The following is a 17,653-nucleotide window of genomic DNA, read 5'->3' on the forward strand; positions in this document are numbered from 1 at the left end:
ATATAAACAAATAAATAAATAAATATATTTTCCTCCGTCGTTGGTAAAATTATCGGTGATTGTCGTTGACAACCTACATTTGTACATTTGTTGTATAACTCCGTAGAAACTTCGACATTAGCTCACCGCTTACGTCATACGTTAATTCTCAACCCTTCAGAAATAATTTCAAAATATCAAGAATATAATGTGGCTACGTGTTATTAATTTGTTTTTTCGCGTATCCAATTAAATTACAGCTTTCAGCTTACATTAAGAAAATATGTTTTGTTTATCGGTATGCATATTTTGTGCGTGCGTGCGTGCGTGACGTCACTTGAACGTACAGCGGAAGAAAAGCAGGTGCAGCTGTAGCATCAGACTCATAACAACCGTTACCAACGTACTGTGACAGCTACCGAGGCCCCTTTTTTCTTTCTTTGGAAAATCTCTGAATACCTTTTCAGCTGAGCTGTTTCCGCTGTGAGAGACGCTGGAGGGTCGACATCATGACTTTGAACCAGAACCACTCAGAGTCTGGTGGAGTCATCATCAACAACAGTGAGAGGTAACGCTAGCTTTTAGTCACCGTTTTCCACACTCGGCCTACTCTATCTTTTTCTTTTTTTGGTATAAACGCGAACAGTGCAAACTAATGGAAACACAACGTCGACCTCACAAATAACGAACAGCAGTAGTGCACATTATGTAGCTATTCGCAGTATATTACTAATTCATAAAAAAAATAATAAAATGTACACTTTCCCAATTTTACTTATTTTTACCTTTAAATTCTGAGCAGGAATGTAGCTCCTGTGGATTTAGAATGCATAATAGACTGTTTTGTTCTATTAAACACGAGGTTTCACATAAATACGCCACTATTTGTTGCAACGCCATGGAAAATTCGAGGCGCGTTCGATAGCTCTGGGTCGGCTCTCGTGACCAAAACATGGCCTTCAATCAAAACAGACTTCACGTGCTAACACGAAGAAGAAGAGCATGGAGCGCGAGCCTGCTTTCAGGATACGTGTAGTTCAGCGTTTAAATGCTTCTTGTTCGGACTGTGGCTCTACACGAACACATATTGCATTGCGTAGTTGTGCTTACACAAGCCTGCTGGCCTCTTACACGCTGCCCTGCTTTGGCAGAAAAAGGTTGTTTGGTTTTGATACATGTAATAGAGGGAGACTGGGTGTGTTTGCCCAAATGTGTCTCATGGCAATGCAGAAAAGAGAGGGTGTGAACTTCTCTTTCACATTACATCAATATTTTCTTGGTTAGAAATGTATTAGAATTTCAGAGTTATGGACGGAGACTAGAAAGCATTGAACTAACAGATTATTAAAAGTGCTTTAATAAAGATTGAACTGGTTGCTGTTAGGCCAAAATACGAAATTTCTGCCATATCATTTGTAGAGAAAGCAGGGTTGGTATAAATTTTGCCTTATAGCTGCTTCTGGAACATGCAGGAATGTAGTAATTGAACCATCAGGAGAAACTGTCGCACAGTCTGTCACTAGATGGTATCAGGGCCTAATCCTATTATTTCAGGGCCATGTTTAGTAACTGGACAGCTACAGAAAAACCCAGCTGTCTCAGCTTTAAAATTGTAAGTGAAGGGTTATGAAACTGAAGCTTGAGCCTGGAGGCTTGTAACGAGCCATAAGCATTTTTTACTTGCATTATGTACAGTGTTTATTTATTTATTTATTTTTTATTATTATTGTAAATGTATGTCTACGTGTTTGTTTACGTCACTAGCGTGTTGATGTCCCATGATAACGTGGAGCTCGTCTTCTGCGATGCGGATCGTCTACCTGAGCCGTTCAGAAAGAGCAAAAAGGGCAGCGTCTACTTGACACCGTACAGGGTGAGTGACTTTTTGTAATCACCACCTCTTGCGAACAAAAAGCAAATACTGTCAGAATTGTCTTCTAATTGCTCATGAATAACAAAAGTGAATATTCGCTCTTTAAAATGCGTATTTTGCTCCAGACTAACTAGTTTTTTTTCATTAGCAGTTGTTTTACTGAAGAACAGGTTTACTTTTCTGCAATAAACAGTATTCCTCATTAGGGATAAGTCACGTAGATTTGTATCACAATATTTTCAGATAAAACAAGTTACCTCTTTCTTTAAGAAAAAAATTACAATAATAATAATACTGTCAGTTTTGACATCAAGACAAAAAAATTATTTATCATGATTTTGTTTTAGATATCAAACAAAGCATTGAAATTCCTACTTTTGCATTTTTTTAGCCAACCAAGGCATCAGAAAATCTATGCCTTAAAAAAGTTGTATTTATTGTAGAACAATCCAATCCAGATTGTACAAATCTACATTTTTTTTTAGACTTGGAAATCAAACAAAAATTCCTGCATGGTGTATCTTTATATGTAGTTTTCATATTAAATAACAGTTTGCAGTCATTATTTCCAGGATAACGGGAAATGGGCTCAGAGGTGGTTATTAACTGGGAAGTGTGCTTCATAACCTCGTTGCCACCAGTGCAGAGCTTGGTTAGCAGGTGGAAGTGTGTGCATTGGAATATAGCTGAGTTGGATAACGTCTTTGTGACAAAAAAACAGTAACAAAGAAGCTCTTTATGTCCAAGAAAACAACAGGAGACATTTACATTCTGCAGGAAGTATGAGGACAGACAATGGAGGTTATTATCTCTAAAAACCTACTTCTGCTTTAAAACGGAGTTAGGATCAGAACATCCTGCAAGATTAACTTTTTCTAACATTCCAGAAATGACACGTGTATATATTTACTTATTTTTGGTCATTTTTAACCTTTCTATACTCAAGTGAAAAAATAAAAACACATGATACTGCAAAAAACAAGACAAAACTAGTTCAAGAAATCTATAAACAATAGGTAAAATTGTTGTTAAATTGAAACAGGGCCAGGGATGATTGGAAAAATGATGAAGCTGTTTTTTTTTTAAAATTACTTCCACAGACATATTTCTAACAATATATAGCACACACAAAACCCCCCCCAGCAAAACTTAAGTCCAGCTTGAAAGTCGAAACCTGCTGCTTCCTCCTTCCAGGTGATCTTCCTGGCTAAAGGACGCGACGCTCTGCAGTCCTTCATGATGCCGTTCTACCTGATGAAGGGCTGCGAGATCAAACAGCCGGTTCTGGGCGCCAATTACATCAAGGGCACCGTGAGCGCCGAGTCCGGAGGTAAGCACGTCGCGTTCGGCCCCTTCATTCGGCTGAGACGGGTTCTCTACCATCTGGATGAAATCAATGTCTTCATTCATTCAGGTGGATGGGAAGGAAGCGCCACGTTCAAGCTGGTCTTCGCCGCCGGCGGAGCCATAGAGTTTGGCCAGTTCATGCTGCAGGCAGCAGCTCAGGGTAAGAAAATGAATCATTACATCTAAACAGTAGGTTTAAAAAAAAAAAAAAAAAAGGTATTTATTTTTTGTGGTATTTCTTGTTGCTGCAGCGTCTAAGGGCCAGCCGCTGACTCCTAGCTTCGGTGGCTGCCCTTTCCTGGCTAATGGAGGCTACGCTTTCCCTCCTCCCCCAGCTAACGGAATGTACCCTCAGGGACCTCCACCCGGCTACTCCTACCCTAACCCCCCACCTCCAGGTACCATACCATCATACTGACAGCTGTGTTATTAGTGTGCGTTTCAACAAACGTTTCATTTGGTTCTCTCTTCTTCTCCTGTGATCCAGGGGCATTCTACCCAAGTCCTCCAGCTTTCGATGCGTCTGCCAGCTACGTACCGCCCCCTCCTTACTCTGCCCCTCTGGGTCAGCAGCCACCACGTGACCCAGACTTGCCCTCCTCAGCAGCAGGTGAGTCTCTCAAGTGGAGAGGCTCTTGAGTGGTAGCTAAGATCAAAATAAACACATAAAAATAAACCTGATAGTTCTTATTTCTCTTTAGGCACAGAGACAGTTTTGAGTAAGAGAATCGTTATTTAATTTCATTTGTTTTGCCTTCTCAGATTTTTATGACCACACCAACAGCAACGTCAAAGGCTGGAGCTAAACTCATAGCAGACAAAGAAAAACAACCAGAAGATGAAAAAACAATTAGATTTTCTGTTGTTTTTCTCATGTAGATTTCTTTTTGTTTCAAGAACCTGAAAAACTTTTTTTTTTAAATTGCATTTATATTCTAGTGAGAAATCAAGAGATGTCTTGAGGGGAAATTCAAGGCTTTCGAACTCAACCGCCATGGTAAAGCACGGTGGTGGCAGCGCCATGCTGCTGTGTCGAGACGCTTTTCCTCAACAGAGCTAGAGAAGATGGACTGAGAAAGCACCAGGCAGAGAGGAAGCAGATTCACATCTTAAAATGGCCTAGTTAAAGGCTTTCCATTCAATTCAGAGCTCGATCTACAGGAAATCTGTCCATCACCGTCTGCAATAACTCTCTGAAGAATTTGAGTTAATATGAGTTAAATCAACATTTAATTTAACTTTGGGATCAATAAAGTATTTTCGAACTTGAATTTACAAAGAAAAATACATAAGTTTGTTTCCGTCACAACTTTTTACTCATTTATTGTTTTATCACATGAACTCTTCTGGAGCAGCTCAGATTTGTTGGTAGCAACAATAACAACAACAAAAAAAAAGTTCAAGAAATGTGAACATTTTCACAATAAAAGTCAAAGAAATGTAATCATCTGATGAACATTAGACCTCTGCAGTCTGAGTCAGGACATTTTGCCTTGTTAATGCAATTCCATCGTTCAAACCACTCTCTGCTAACTAATGTAAAATTTGGCTAACATTTTCCTGCACCCATCAGTGAAATGAGCTCTCCCCTCTCCCCCCTTACCCTTCTCATGTGTGCCAGTTTTTTTTTTTTTAAAGGGTCAAAGGCATATTTAATAATGAACATCCTCTCCTGTTCTCTGCCTACCGTTCCAAGCGGAGGCCAAGGCAGCGGAAGCGGCGGCGAGCGCCAGCTGTGCCACTCTGCCTCCTACGCACGTGTACCTGCCGCAGGTAAGAGCCCGTATCCCAGCTCCGAAAAACTACTTCTGATCAATAATTGAAATGAAATGAACACTTTCTCTCTCTCTCTCATTTTTCTCTGCAGGACAAGCCCCCGCCTTACTCCCCTCCAGAGGACAAGAAGAACCAGTAGACCCTGTGTGACCCCGCCCTCGTTCCTCTGTCTCCTCTCATTTCATTGACTGGACATTTTCTCCTCTCGGTCTTCCTTATCACCTTCTAACATTCCTTTTTTCCCCCCTCCACCCTCCTTCTCGTTGTTTTCTTGTCTCCCTTCATCAGAAGCACCTTTACTTACCAGGAAGTCGCAAAGAACAAGCGCTGGCAACCAAAACGGTCGCCATCTATTGTATAGTATTTGTCGCTTTCCAAGTGTCTCGTTAATCCTCCCCACCGTTCTCCCTCTTTTAACCTCTTGCGATCTGATGTTGAATGATGTGACGCTCACGTAGAATTTTCTATCTAACCAAACTCTAAACCAATGAAGTCATTTGCTTCGCTACAGACAGCCGGAGGCAAACCGAATGCAGTCTTATTTTTCTATTATTTTTGTGTGTACCAAGATTTTCAAGAAGGTATTTTCTCGAGAACAGTTAGCGTCAGAAGTATGAAGTAGCCTTTTTTTTTTTTTTTTTTTTGTAAAAGCGAGCAGATTTTGTGTGTTTCGACATGCTGTGGTGGGACCAGGAACACTAGAGTCCACAATCTGGGATTAGAGGGGTGGATTCTCCCACCGATGTATCGCGGGAGCAGACCGGTCACCTAATGATGTCACGTCCTGTTTGCCCCAGGCGTCACCTCTCACTCTTCTGTCGTCCCATTTTTGTCTTTTTTTTTTATTGTTGTCTTTTTCCCCAGATAGTAACACGACCGCCTGGAGGACGGGCTCAGTTTCTGTTCAACTCCGTTCGCTCGGTCTGATCTCGAGCGCCTCGGTTCTTCCTTCCTCTGTGGTCATTTTATCTGTATCCTGTATCTGTGGCGCATCAGCGGCTCATTCTTTGCACTTTTAGAATGCTATGCATCAGGCTATGGTTCGCTCTCGTCATGGCTGGGTGTACAATAACATTCAGCTCTGTATGTATTTCAAACTTAATTTATTGAACAGTTACTGTAGAATGGTTCAATTATGGAAAAAACAAACAAATGGCATGATCTCAACAGAAGCATGTGCGCATTAGATTGAAGTTTAATAAATGGCTCTTAACTCATGAAACAGGGAGTGCTTTTTTTTTTTTAATTTCCAGTCAGGATTGTTGTCACATTTAAAATTTCTACTTTAAACAGAAAAGAGAAACTCATTCTAGATTGATGCTTCTACGTCAGGAAAAGTGCTCTGATTCCATCTTTTGCAGCGTTTTGTGCATATTCACAGCAGTTTCCCTATAAATCCTGAGCCTCAAGTACCTCAACATGCCAAAGGTTGACAGCGTAGCTCAGCAAAAGTGCTTAAAAAAACAAACAAAAAAACATGACTGGTTGTCATAAACGTGCTGAAAACATCTAGAAAGTGCCGTAGATTCCAACATCACACTGCAGGAATCAGTTTCTGCTTTCATGCTCAAAGTCCAAGAGCTCTTTTCTCAGCAGTGCTTTTTAAAATCTGTTAACAAAAATGGATTTTATTTGCAGCAGGTGAAAGAGTTGCTCTTTAACAAGTAAAGTGGCAATGAATGGAGACTCCAGTTTTGACATGTTTAGGATCATTGTCCCTCCTGCTTGGATGAACATCGAAGCTTCTGGACTACAAACCTATCAGTACCAACTGAGGTAATTCTGACAAATCAATAAACCAACCAACCAAAACCTCCAGCTGTCTACATGGACAAGCTAAACATCTCCTGCACAAACTTTTTACGGTCGGAGATGAAAACTGAGATGTTTGGATAAATGTAGATGGTTAGCATCACATTCGTGCCCAAGATGATTGTATGCAATATCGGAGCAGGAAGGCAAATGACAGTGTTCCTTTCAAGCTGGTTAATTCAAACAGACAAATTGAAACTCTTTGTAGCACAAATTGGCAGCATATCATTAGCCAGTCCGTTGTGTAGATATAGCTCCAGCTGCATCTTGAATAATGCATGAAAACATCACAATTGTCCTGTCAATGCAAAACACCAACAGCGAGAATTGTCATTGCGCTCCTCTTGGTAAACATATTTTTCAAAAAAGTTAAAATAAGAATTGTATAAAGTGTTGGCAACCCCCATGTTTGAACACATTGGAGTCATTTTCTTCAGTCTTCTCTGCCTGCATTAAAAGCTGTAAACGAGGATCAGCTGGGTGCATAACGAGTTGATCTGGAGACACCTTGAAGTTGATTTCTTTGACGTGTGAAACATAAAACCATTTAGATGAAATGGAGTGAAAGATGTAAGGATTCAGAGTTTGTCGCCACCAAGTGGTGAGAGTAACACAAACCAGAAAGGGGAGAAAGTTTTTTAAATAGATAAAATGAGTTTCTCTGTGTCGAATCAGCCGGAGGCTCACGGGGAGCAGAGGGTAATGCTGACTCCCTCCCCTATCCAGCAGGCGGGGAACAGCTCCTGGGTGAAGGCACAGTGGAAGGCGTGGAGCCTCGTCTGTCCGTCGCCGTAGTAGGTGAGCGTCCCCGCCTCGTAGTCCAGCAGCATGCCGATGCGGCTGTGATGGGAGTGGCCGACCAGCGTCTCCCGCCGGCCGTTGTGCCAGGCGGAGAGTTGGTGCTCGTCCAGCTGGAGGCTCCACGACAGTTCGTTCATACCCACCATGCACCGCTTCCCTTTCTCCTTCCTGGGGATGGTTTCATAAGTAACCTGGAAGAGGGAGAGGTAAAAAAATTAAATGGACATTTTTTTTATTTATTTTTTTATTATTTTTTTTTAAGGGCATTTTGTGTGTCGCAGGGTGCAGGGGTCAGAGCGGGCGAGTGGCTATGGACCTCGACGATGCCGTATCGAGTTCGACCCCCGTCCTCGGTTCCTTAGCCGCATGCTTTACCAGGCCCTACTTTCTGCACTCTTTCTGTGTAATTACTGTCAAATAAAAGCCACTAATGTCGAAAAAAATCTTTAGAAAAAAAACAGTGAAGAAATATATCGTTTTTTTGGGTGGCCATATACGACAGCTCAAACATGGATGCTAACAATTTAGCTAGCGCCCTTTAATTTGACCACATTAATTCAGTGGCAGAAGAGCCCACATTACGAAATAACTGGTTTTAACACCATGACCAGAGGCAGTTGTCCTTTTAACATAAATGTAACTTTTTATTTTTAGGTTTATACTTCCTCATTTAAGTTTTTAGGAAATTGTAATTACTAATCCTTGACATCCTGTTTCACATGGTTGTCAGAGGTCATTTCCTGTTTGCACTGGCCATTAAGCTACTAGATGAAGTTTTTAATTCTGTCAACAGCCAGCAGGCAGGAGTTAACAAAAATCTGAAAAAAGAAAGTAGCAGCAGAAAAATTTGCCATTTTGGGGTGGTCACAAAGTCTCCATGACAAGGAGTACATGCCATGTACTTTCCAATTGTCATTTAAAGAAGCATACAAGGAAAAAAAAAACTTTATTCCAGTAAACAGATTAGAAAAGTCTTATGTTTATGATGGTAGGACAAACACGATTTTGAAATAAGGGATGAATGTGTGGAAAAGCACCGTATGCCCTCTGTATGTATGGTACTGGATCCTTTATGCCACGGACATATCTGCGTTGCAAAGAGCCGTGTTCTTGTGAATAATGTTATGATGTTGAATATAAAAGCATTAACAATATAAACAGAAAGCGACTCATGTTTGGGTCTTTGGGCAAAGTAATAAAGCAACCAAGTCAAACACAAAAATAATTTACTCGACACACAGTCATCCTCCTTCCACTGCCGTCTGAGCCTTCTGACTTGAACCTTAGATACAAAAACCCCCCACAAAACTAAAACTTTGGGCTGAGCTGAAGGGAGAGTAAAAGAAGATGAAATCTCTAATGACCAACAAACTGACGTGATGTACGACAACAGAATCAGCAGAGTCTTTACCCCGAGGTAGGCCCAAGGCTTGGACACCTCCAGCTCCCAGTAGTGCTGTCCCTTTTTAAAGCCCTGGAAGCAGAGCACCTGCCAGGTGTGGTCGAAGCGAGCCTCGTGAGCTGGGACTGGGCGCGGACCGGAGGTCAGGTGCTCTGCCCTCCGATTCTCATGAGACAGAGACAGGTGTTCGTTGGCCGTTCGAGGGTCAAACGTCAGAGAGCACCGATCTACAGAGACAAGAATTGAAGAGTTAAGATCTGTCAAGGCAAGAGTTAAGATCTGTCAAGCTAAGGTTTTAATCATGTAGCGTATAAAAAGCTGGACTCACAGGCACTGAGGCTTTCCTTCCCACCAGGGAGGCACGGAGTAGCTGGACTGGGAACCACAGCAAGTACTGGCCTCTTGTCCTGAGGAGACCCTGGAGAGCCATGAGCCGATGAGAACACGGGTTAGGATATAAGTTCTGGCCGGTCCAGCAGAAAGAAGCTCTTAAAACCAAGGTTACCGTCGTTGTCCTGAAGCACAGTGGTGCACACGGCTCTCTCCAGATCCTCACAAACCAGCTTGGAGACTCGAGTCAGAACGTCTGTGACGCCGTTCAGCCGATCAAGAAGGTTTGGCGACACCTCTGTGGGAACGTCGCTGAAACGTGGCACTTCCACCCGCGTCGACTCCTGAGAGTAAAACACATCTGCTCCAGCGCGTTTCAACAAAATACGAGATCACCGCTGATGTTAAGAGGTACAGACCCTAATGAGGTCGGCGTCGGAGAGATCGTGCAGAGCCGCTATTTGGGCTTGGCTCACTTGGAGGATTTGCGAGCGGTGCTGGAGGCAGGCCAGCCGCGTCTGCGCCTCCGTGATGGCCTCCTCCTTCTGCTGGTCGATGAACAGCTCCGTGGCCTCCTGCTTCTCGGTCAGAATCTTGATCAGAGAGGAGAACTTGGCCCTCATCCAAGACGAAGTCTGTTCTAGAGTCACCTGTTGATGGAAGGACCTCAGTTCCACGACTGCTTAGTGAAATATTTGTCAATCTTTCACCATAAACAAGCAAATATCAACAGATTGGATTTTAATTTCAAACTATGTCTGATAGATAGATTAGAACAATCTCCTACAGTGCCTTGAAAAAGTATTAATACCCCTCTTTGTATTAAGAGAGGTATTACCAAACTCCAGTGGAGTTTGTGGTCGCGCTACAACCACAAACTCCACCGGATTTTATGTGACCAACATAGTTTTCAACATTGTTTCACCAATAAAACCCTGAAACATGTCATGCGGTTGTGTTCAGACAGTTATGTCAGAACTTAAGACAACCAATGGATGAGTGACTCTACGGTCTCTGTAGAGCCACCTTGTGAGGAAGTCACCTATCAGCTCTGCGTATTTAGCCACCTGTTTTTCTTTGCTAAATATCGAGACCTTATTCGACAAATATCGATATTTGAAATTTTGAACTTCCATTTCAGTCATTCACAGTTAAAAAGCTATCATAGTTTGTGGCCTATGAAAGGTTTTCTTTCAACATTGCCCACTATTTAGCTTAGGGTTTCCCCCAGTGTACTATACGCCTGGCAGGCCACCAGGCTTTATTTGCCCCACCACCAGACTAAGCATTTGTTTATTTTAAATAGGGGTTTTTAATACACCAGTAACACCAGTGACATTCACATCAGAATTTTGAATGTTTTGTGTTTATCAAACCCCCATAAAGTAAGTAGAAAAGCATACAGTGTGTGAATACTTTTTCAAGATACCATATTTTCCTTTGTCTAACCATCTAGGTTCTGTTTATATATATATAAAAACTGAGGAATCACCTTAGCATGACTGATGTTCTCCACCAAATCATTTATGCTCTTTTGTGTGTCCTCAAGCCGTTTCTCCACTTCCTTACTCTTTCTTTCAAGCAACAGCTGTAAAGAAACCACAATTTGGGGAAAAGGTTTTTACCGTACTATTAAAAGTTAAGTCTGGACTAAAGTTACAAGTATCCCGACTTGTTTTATACCTCTTGACTTTCCTTCTCTGCCTCCAGCATGACTTTGTCGTGATTGGCGCATTCAGTGATGCCACATTCGCAGCACACGGGCATTTTGTCCTGCCTGCAGTAATAAACCAGGGGCTTCTTGTGGCGATCGCAGAGCAGCAAAGTCCTCGCCCCATCCCCTGACCTCAGCAGAGGCTCCCTGCAGGACGGGCCGGTACTGTTGGCAGACTCGGCCAGCACCGACAGTGACACGTTTCGCTTCAGAACCGGTCTGGACGCGAACTCCTGATTGCAGAAGGGGCAATGGGGGCTTTTGTTAGACTTGCTGCTGGTGTCCCAGTGTGTGCTGATGCAGTCTTTACAGAAGGTGTGGCCGCAGGGGATGGTCACAGGGTACCTGAAACGCTCCAGGCATATGGCGCAGTTGAGATATGAATTCTGAGAGTCCATATTTGCAGGGAAACAACAAACATCTAGAAGAAAGAAAACACAGAGAAAGGATGTCACGATGATGTGTTGCAAGACTAAAAAAAACGGCTAATTCAAAATAAAATGTTCTTTTTTTTTCTTTTTTGCATTGAACTGTGACACAAAGCAACAGCAAAGTAATAAAGTCACAGCGATATACCACGCCATATCCAGGAGGAGCCCAGAGCCAACAGCCTGAAATGAACTCAATGGAGAGCACAGCTAGCGCTAGCTCCCGTTAGCATTACGTTTGGCTCCTTTTATTTTAGCCACGACTCTACGTGACAAATACTCAGTCGAAAATATTAAGAGAACTAAACAATTTAATTCCACATTTTAAACAGCACGCATTCTCTGACTACTGAGTTGTAACACGAATGTAACATCATGACATGTCTTACCACTACAATAGATTTATTCCTGCACGTTACAGAAGAAGCTTCGCTGATGACGAAAACACGCCAAACGATACCTTCACTGGCTACAGGGAAATAATAAACACAACGCTAAACGAGACAAATGAAGGTGGAAGACGCGAACTGTGTTGAGAGATTCCTACCTATTAGGAGTTATATATTTAGACCACTTATTAAAATTAACACTAGTATGCGCTTTCAGGTAATAAATATAGTTAAGAAGCTTAACTGTTAAGAAATTTCTGAAGTGTAAAATCAGTTCGACTATGTTTTGGTCATGTTGAACTCGAAAACTTATATTAGCCCATTTAAAAGAAAGAGGGTTGTGCAATGTTTGAATTCACAACCCAGATTGCTGCTAGTCATTAAAACACAAAAGAATATTTTTACATTTTTATTACATTTCTTTTTTTTTCCTGTAATTTTTTGTATTTTTATTTCCTTTTTTTGACGTATTAGTCGTTGCCTGGGTTACAATACAAGAACACCTGTTCACTAATATTACTTATCAACGGGAAAAAGTGATTGAAGAAGATTTCTGAGTTCTTTGATGCATTAAACGCAACATCGTACTTCTGTATCATTTGACCACACGGCCACCGTAGTTACATCCAAGATGGCGCTGCGCACAGTTTGTGCTGCTGTGCGAACTGGGACAGATTTAGGGGTCAATAACGCGAGGACTATTGCTACAACAGGTATTGTTATTGTTTTTTTCTGAGATATTTTTTATTTGGTAGTTATTGTCCGAACTTTAATGCTCGAGTGATGCTTTGTAAAAGGGTGTTTGAAGGAAACAACACAAACATGCTGGCCTCGACTGTGCGGTCAGACATGACAAACTAAGCAGCAGTCAGAAAAATCAAACATTTTGTTTCAGTCTTCATTATGTTGGTAAAATAACTGGGTTAGTTTAAGAGAGAAGGAGAATCCGCAAGTTTAACTTTTACAATTTAATCATGTATCAAAAAGCAATGAACCCTTTACAGGCTGACGAGAAATAACTAAGAAAAATAGTTCACTTTCAGTAATTAAAATTGAAATGTAAATTTTCTTTTACTCCTCACTTTAACAAAACCATTATTTATTTGAAGCATTACCTGGTTTTCTTTATATCAGAAGTGCTTAGACTTATTTGGGCATGTAACCATACTCCTTAAAAAAAAAAATCAAAAAAATCTAATTTGGCCTCTTTTACATGAATTAGATTTTCCATCAACTAAAAATAATGAAATTAAATGTTACTGCAAAGGAAGCGTTTGCCTACACAGTCACTGATTTAAATGTGACCAGAATTAGAATTTGACAAATATTCTTGGCAACGAATATTCACTCCCCTTGGATGTTTTCTATTTTTCTTTTCATGAAAAAGTGGCTCGTGTCTACTTTGAATTTGTGTCCTAATGAATACATTTTTACTGCGTTATTGCTGTAAAACAATGTTTAATAAGTTATGTTTGGTATAATTGTGTTAAAACACATTTTGTTTTTTTTTTCCTCTTATCAACAATGAAAACAAAGAGAGCTTTCTATCCCATTTAAACTCTGTTTCTAATAAAGGTGTATTCGGCCTTTTATTACCCTTGAATCAAACGAGATGTTTCCTTCTGCAATACATTGATCCTCCAGCAGAGGGCAGAAGACAAGCACAGGCTTCAAACCAAGAAGTGGAAACTAGCATCAGCTCTATTCGAGGTTCTCATAAATAGTCATAACAGGGTAAATAATAATAATAATAATAATAATTTGTCACTAAAAGAGCTCTGTCTGTGAACATGCCTGACTGAAACATTTTAGCTCTAGCTTTAATTCAAATTTGACTTAAAAACGCAGTTATACAAGATAATAATTTAAACCCATAACATTTTGACGATGTTGTTTCTAACCATTGGACCCAGCGGTCCTCAGCAAACGGGTGCGTCCGCTGGGACCCATGCCCAATGACGACATGGACACATCGAACCTGGAGTCTCTGGAGAAATACCGCAGCTACAACCGCTACTTCCGACAGGCAGAGGAGGCCAAGAACAAGCGCGTGTGGTGGAAGACCTACAGGAGCTACGTGGAAAAAGCAGATCCCGAGCACGGTGAGGAGTAAACTCTGGAATCTATTGCTGATGGCGTTCAAATGCATCACTGAGTATTGTTGTGCGTCAAGGTGCCGAGCGCGTGGACATCGGACTGCCGTACTGTCGTCCCAGCAGAACCAAAGAGGTGAAGGAGAGGAGGCAGGTAATGAGGGAAAACAGCAGGAACGTCGAGCTGGAGAGGGCCTCCCGACTTCGTACTTGTACGCTTTCTTTTTTCCCTTGACGTTTGTCAAAATGTGACTTTTTTCAACTGGTGAGGTTAACACATGTCACCCTTTCAGTGAAGATTTCCTTGGACCGAGTGCAGGAAACCTGGGAGAAGAACAGCGGACCGCTGCACATAAAGAAGCTGGCCGACCACTACGGGGTCTTCAGGGACCTCTTTCCAATGGCGTATTTTCGACCTCAGGTCACCCTCCGCATCAGCTACAGCCAGGACACTGATGGACAAGTGCATTATGGGAATCAGCTGACGCCTACAGAAGTATGCTAAAAAGACAGAGGATGAATTTTCCGATATTATGTTTCTTCTCTTAGCTTATCTTCTGCTCCATCTTGTCTCTTTAGGCAGTGTCGGCCCCCCGGATCGCCTTTGACGCAGAGGAGGGCTCCCTATGGACCCTCCTGCTCACCTCTCCAGGTCAGCGTCGCCTTTAGCCTGTGAGACTAAGCAGTCTGTTTTCACTGGGGATGCAAGTTATCAGTTGAGTTAATGGAAAGTTGATTGATCTCATCCATCGACTAACGGTTGATTGACAAGCGGCCATTTTCTTAAAAACTTAAATTTTCTATTCTTTCAAGATGGCTGACCGTCATTCCATTAACATAAAGGGATAAATGTTTCATAATATACTGAATTTGAAAAAAAAAAAAGTCAGCTGTACTAAATATCGACTGAATAAACAGAAAATTGTGGGTTTCTCATTCTTAAACTTGCATATAAAGCATAGCAAAACAGGAACGTCTTGGGTTGCTGAATAAAAACTTAAAACGTTGCTCCATTAAGTGTATTAATTCACTTATTGGCACAATGCCAACACAATGGGTTTTTTTCCGCATCATGTTAACATTTTTCTGCGTCATCTCCTCCGTTTTCCTGTCATCACGTCCTCGCCTTCGTTATTTTTGGTGGAGAAGTTGACGCTGCTCTGTTATGCAGCCTCTCGGCTGAATGAGCGCTATCGAGGTGAAACTTAACTTGTAGCGCGTTTATATTTCAAAACAGAACCGCATAAAGTGCATTTTACCTCCCATAAAGGTCTGAGTTTGGACCGTTTCTCTTTCCGTTCTGATATGGCCGCCATGTTGAATCGGCAGGCGCCGCTTGAGGATGACCAGCGGCGCTCTCTGCTGGATGGGGGCCAAACTACAACAATAAAAGAACAATCGATTGGAATTAATTTGAATTAACCATCACAAGTTGATTGTTTTCACCCCTAGTTTTCACATTTAAATTCAGAAAACATACCTTTATTTTTATCTCATTTCTTTGCAGACGAGCATCTTCTGGATAACGAGGCAGAGTACCTCCACTGGCTTGTGTAAGTACTTTGGATCCAATCCAAAGTGTGCATTTCTTTATCCAGTTCGTCCCAAAACATGTGAATATTAAAAGTGTGGAATGTCTTGTGTCCCTGGAAGCGGGAACATTCCAGGCGGGGCGGTGCATGCCGGAGAGGAGCTGTGTCACTACCTGCCGCCCTTCCCTGCCAGGGGAACAGGCTTCCACCGCTACATCTACGTCCTCTTCAAGCAGGAAAAACCCATCAGCTTCCGGGAAGATCTCCGCCCATCGCCATGGTGAGTAACGACCCCAGCATCTTACCTGAATGTGAGAGAATCAAGAAGTTCAAGCGTTTTAAACGAGATGTTCTTTCTTCCCATAACAGGATATAAGAGGAGTATTACCACTTGTGTTGGCGTGTGTGTAATAATCCATGCTGTCTTTCCTCCTCAGCCACTCGCTGGTTGACCGCACCTTTAAGACCGTAGATTTCTACAGAAAGCATCAGGACGACATGACGCCAGCAGGCCTGGCCTTCTTCCAGAGCCAGTGGGACGAATCGGTTACCAACACTTTCCACCACACACTCAGTGAGTCGTGTTTCTTTATGTTGCCATGTTTGTTTTGAAGTCTGTTTAAAAATTAAAGCCGCATTCTCGTTTTAGACATGAAGGAGCCGGTGTTTGAGTTCATCAGGCCTCCAGTGTACCACCCTCCACAGGTCAAGTATCCACACAGGCAGCCGCTACGCTACCTGGACAGGTACAGAGATGGGAAGGAGCACACCTACGGCATTTACTGATCAGGAGAAACGTATCCGACCGGAAATCCAGTCTGGAAAGTGTGGAATCGCCGTCTAAATAAAGCATTTGTTAACCGTTTCCGAGTCTTCTCTTTAGTCTTGTGACGACAGCTCATTGTCCTCAGTCAGATACATATTTTATTTTAAAAAGTTTATTATAAGTGTCCATTTTTGCCCAAGTCTTACTGAGGAATAGGAACAGAATCAGCGCCACCAGTGCGACTGGTAAAGCACAGTTGTAAAGTTAAAAGTAGTCATAGGCCATAAAAGTTACATCTCTTGTTATAAAAAAAATCCAAGACAATCCGTCCATCCATCCATTTTCTTCCGCTTATCCGGGATCCAAGACAATTCTATTGTAAAAAATGTTTTATTGAAATGTACAAATTTGATGTATTTACCTTATTTTCTGCAGGTGGGTCAGTGTAACTAAAGTGTTTATCTTTAAATTTGTTTAAAATGCATCTTATTCTGGTTTCCTTTTCAAACTTGTTCTATTCGGCCTTATTTTCAGTTTAATGAATTACTTAACAGACATTGTGAATTCAAACGGATCAGGTAAACAAAAAATGCTGACCAATAAAAATAAGTCTGACCACGCTAAGTAAAGTAAATTATATGGTTACAAAGACAAAACAGCTTCGCAGTTTTTTCTGTATCTAATAAATATGGTAAACCGAGCACTTAAATCGCCCCCATTCACTGGAATTTACTGTAATCTAGACTCATCCAGCAGGGGGCGGTGTCACGCCAGTGATTAATGGAAGAATGAACTGGCTGACTCTGGACCAAGCTAACGAAACTACAGGTTAATATGTGAACGTTACCGCAACCATTTCATTTTGTGCAGGAATGATTTAGTTTCCACTTTTTCCCCCCTCCAAAGTTACAAAAACATCACCCAGAGGATTTATCATTTTATTTAAATCCATTATTGTTGACTACAAAATGTAAACATTAGCTAGCATGGAACAAAAGATTTTAATATTATAGTCAATGACTGCTGAGCTCCGAGTGCAGCAGGACGACATCACTGGAGACCAAAACTTGCGGTTTCCGTTGCTCCACTTCCAAATGTCCTCTAGTTTGAGTACACACCCAGTAAACGGCTTGACTTTTTATACACACAGTGCCTTGCCCTTTTGACCTGTTTGTACATTAGTCACAAGATGCAGGGACTTTATGTGACAGACCAAACACAAAGTGATACATAATTGCAAAGGGGGTGAAAAATATTTATTTTATAACTTAAAATAAAAAATAAACTGCTAAATTTGACTTGCATTATTCAGTTTCCTATACAAATTACTGTGTCTGATAAGTGTGGTGTGCATTTTCATTCAACCTTTGATTTGGTCATCTCCACCCAGCCCCTCAAATAAAATCCCTGC

General features: G+C 41.6%; 3 protein-coding genes and 1 long non-coding RNA gene across 6 annotated transcripts; 3 read left to right on the top strand and 1 right to left on the bottom strand.

Annotated features, from left to right (window-relative positions):
• Positions 1–316: 316 nt before the first annotated feature.
• On the top strand, positions 317–6,197 carry wbp2 (WW domain binding protein 2). The gene is made up of 8 exons (XM_008437792.2): positions 317–547; positions 1,744–1,852; positions 3,047–3,182; positions 3,267–3,359; positions 3,451–3,597; positions 3,687–3,809; positions 4,896–4,972; positions 5,067–6,197. The coding sequence occupies exons 1-8, from the start codon at positions 489–491 to the stop codon at positions 5,112–5,114; spliced, it is 792 nt and encodes a 263-aa protein (XP_008436014.1). The 5' UTR covers positions 317–488; the 3' UTR covers positions 5,115–6,197.
• trim65 (tripartite motif containing 65) lies at positions 6,062–15,263 on the bottom strand. 3 transcript variants are annotated; one of them, XM_008437791.2, is made up of 9 exons: positions 11,852–11,942; positions 11,380–11,455; positions 11,004–11,267; positions 10,813–10,908; positions 9,740–9,970; positions 9,496–9,664; positions 9,319–9,408; positions 9,000–9,217; positions 6,062–7,779 (listed from the first exon to the last, which is right to left on the bottom strand). In XM_008437791.2, exons 2-9 carry the CDS (start codon positions 11,395–11,397, stop codon positions 7,471–7,473), a joined length of 1,395 nt encoding a protein of 464 aa, XP_008436013.1. In that variant the 5' UTR covers positions 11,398–11,455; positions 11,852–11,942; the 3' UTR covers positions 6,062–7,470. The 3 variants fall into 3 exon arrangements, with proteins under 3 accessions (XP_008436013.1, XP_008436011.1, XP_008436012.1); XM_008437789.2 differs by lacking the exon at positions 11,852–11,942 and adding an exon at positions 15,204–15,263 and having other exon boundaries at positions 11,004–11,455; XM_008437790.2 differs by having other exon boundaries at positions 11,004–11,455.
• LOC108167273 (uncharacterized) lies at positions 7,709–8,980 on the top strand. Its single transcript, XR_001777630.1, has 2 exons — positions 7,709–7,794; positions 7,870–8,980. It is a non-coding gene; the product is annotated as an uncharacterized LOC108167273 (long non-coding RNA).
• mrpl38 (mitochondrial ribosomal protein L38) lies at positions 12,387–16,341 on the top strand. The gene is made up of 9 exons (XM_008437788.2): positions 12,387–12,564; positions 13,765–13,953; positions 14,025–14,156; positions 14,238–14,440; positions 14,524–14,596; positions 15,452–15,497; positions 15,598–15,756; positions 15,914–16,050; positions 16,126–16,341. The coding sequence occupies exons 1-9, from the start codon at positions 12,483–12,485 to the stop codon at positions 16,260–16,262; spliced, it is 1,158 nt and encodes a 385-aa protein (XP_008436010.1). The 5' UTR covers positions 12,387–12,482; the 3' UTR covers positions 16,263–16,341.
• The last annotated feature ends 1,312 nt before the right edge of the window (positions 16,342–17,653 follow it).

The sequence above is a fragment of the Poecilia reticulata genome, linkage group LG19, assembly GCF_000633615.1.
Source record: "Poecilia reticulata strain Guanapo linkage group LG19, Guppy_female_1.0+MT, whole genome shotgun sequence".
In the NCBI taxonomy this organism is placed as follows: Eukaryota; Metazoa; Chordata; class Actinopteri; order Cyprinodontiformes; family Poeciliidae; genus Poecilia; species Poecilia reticulata.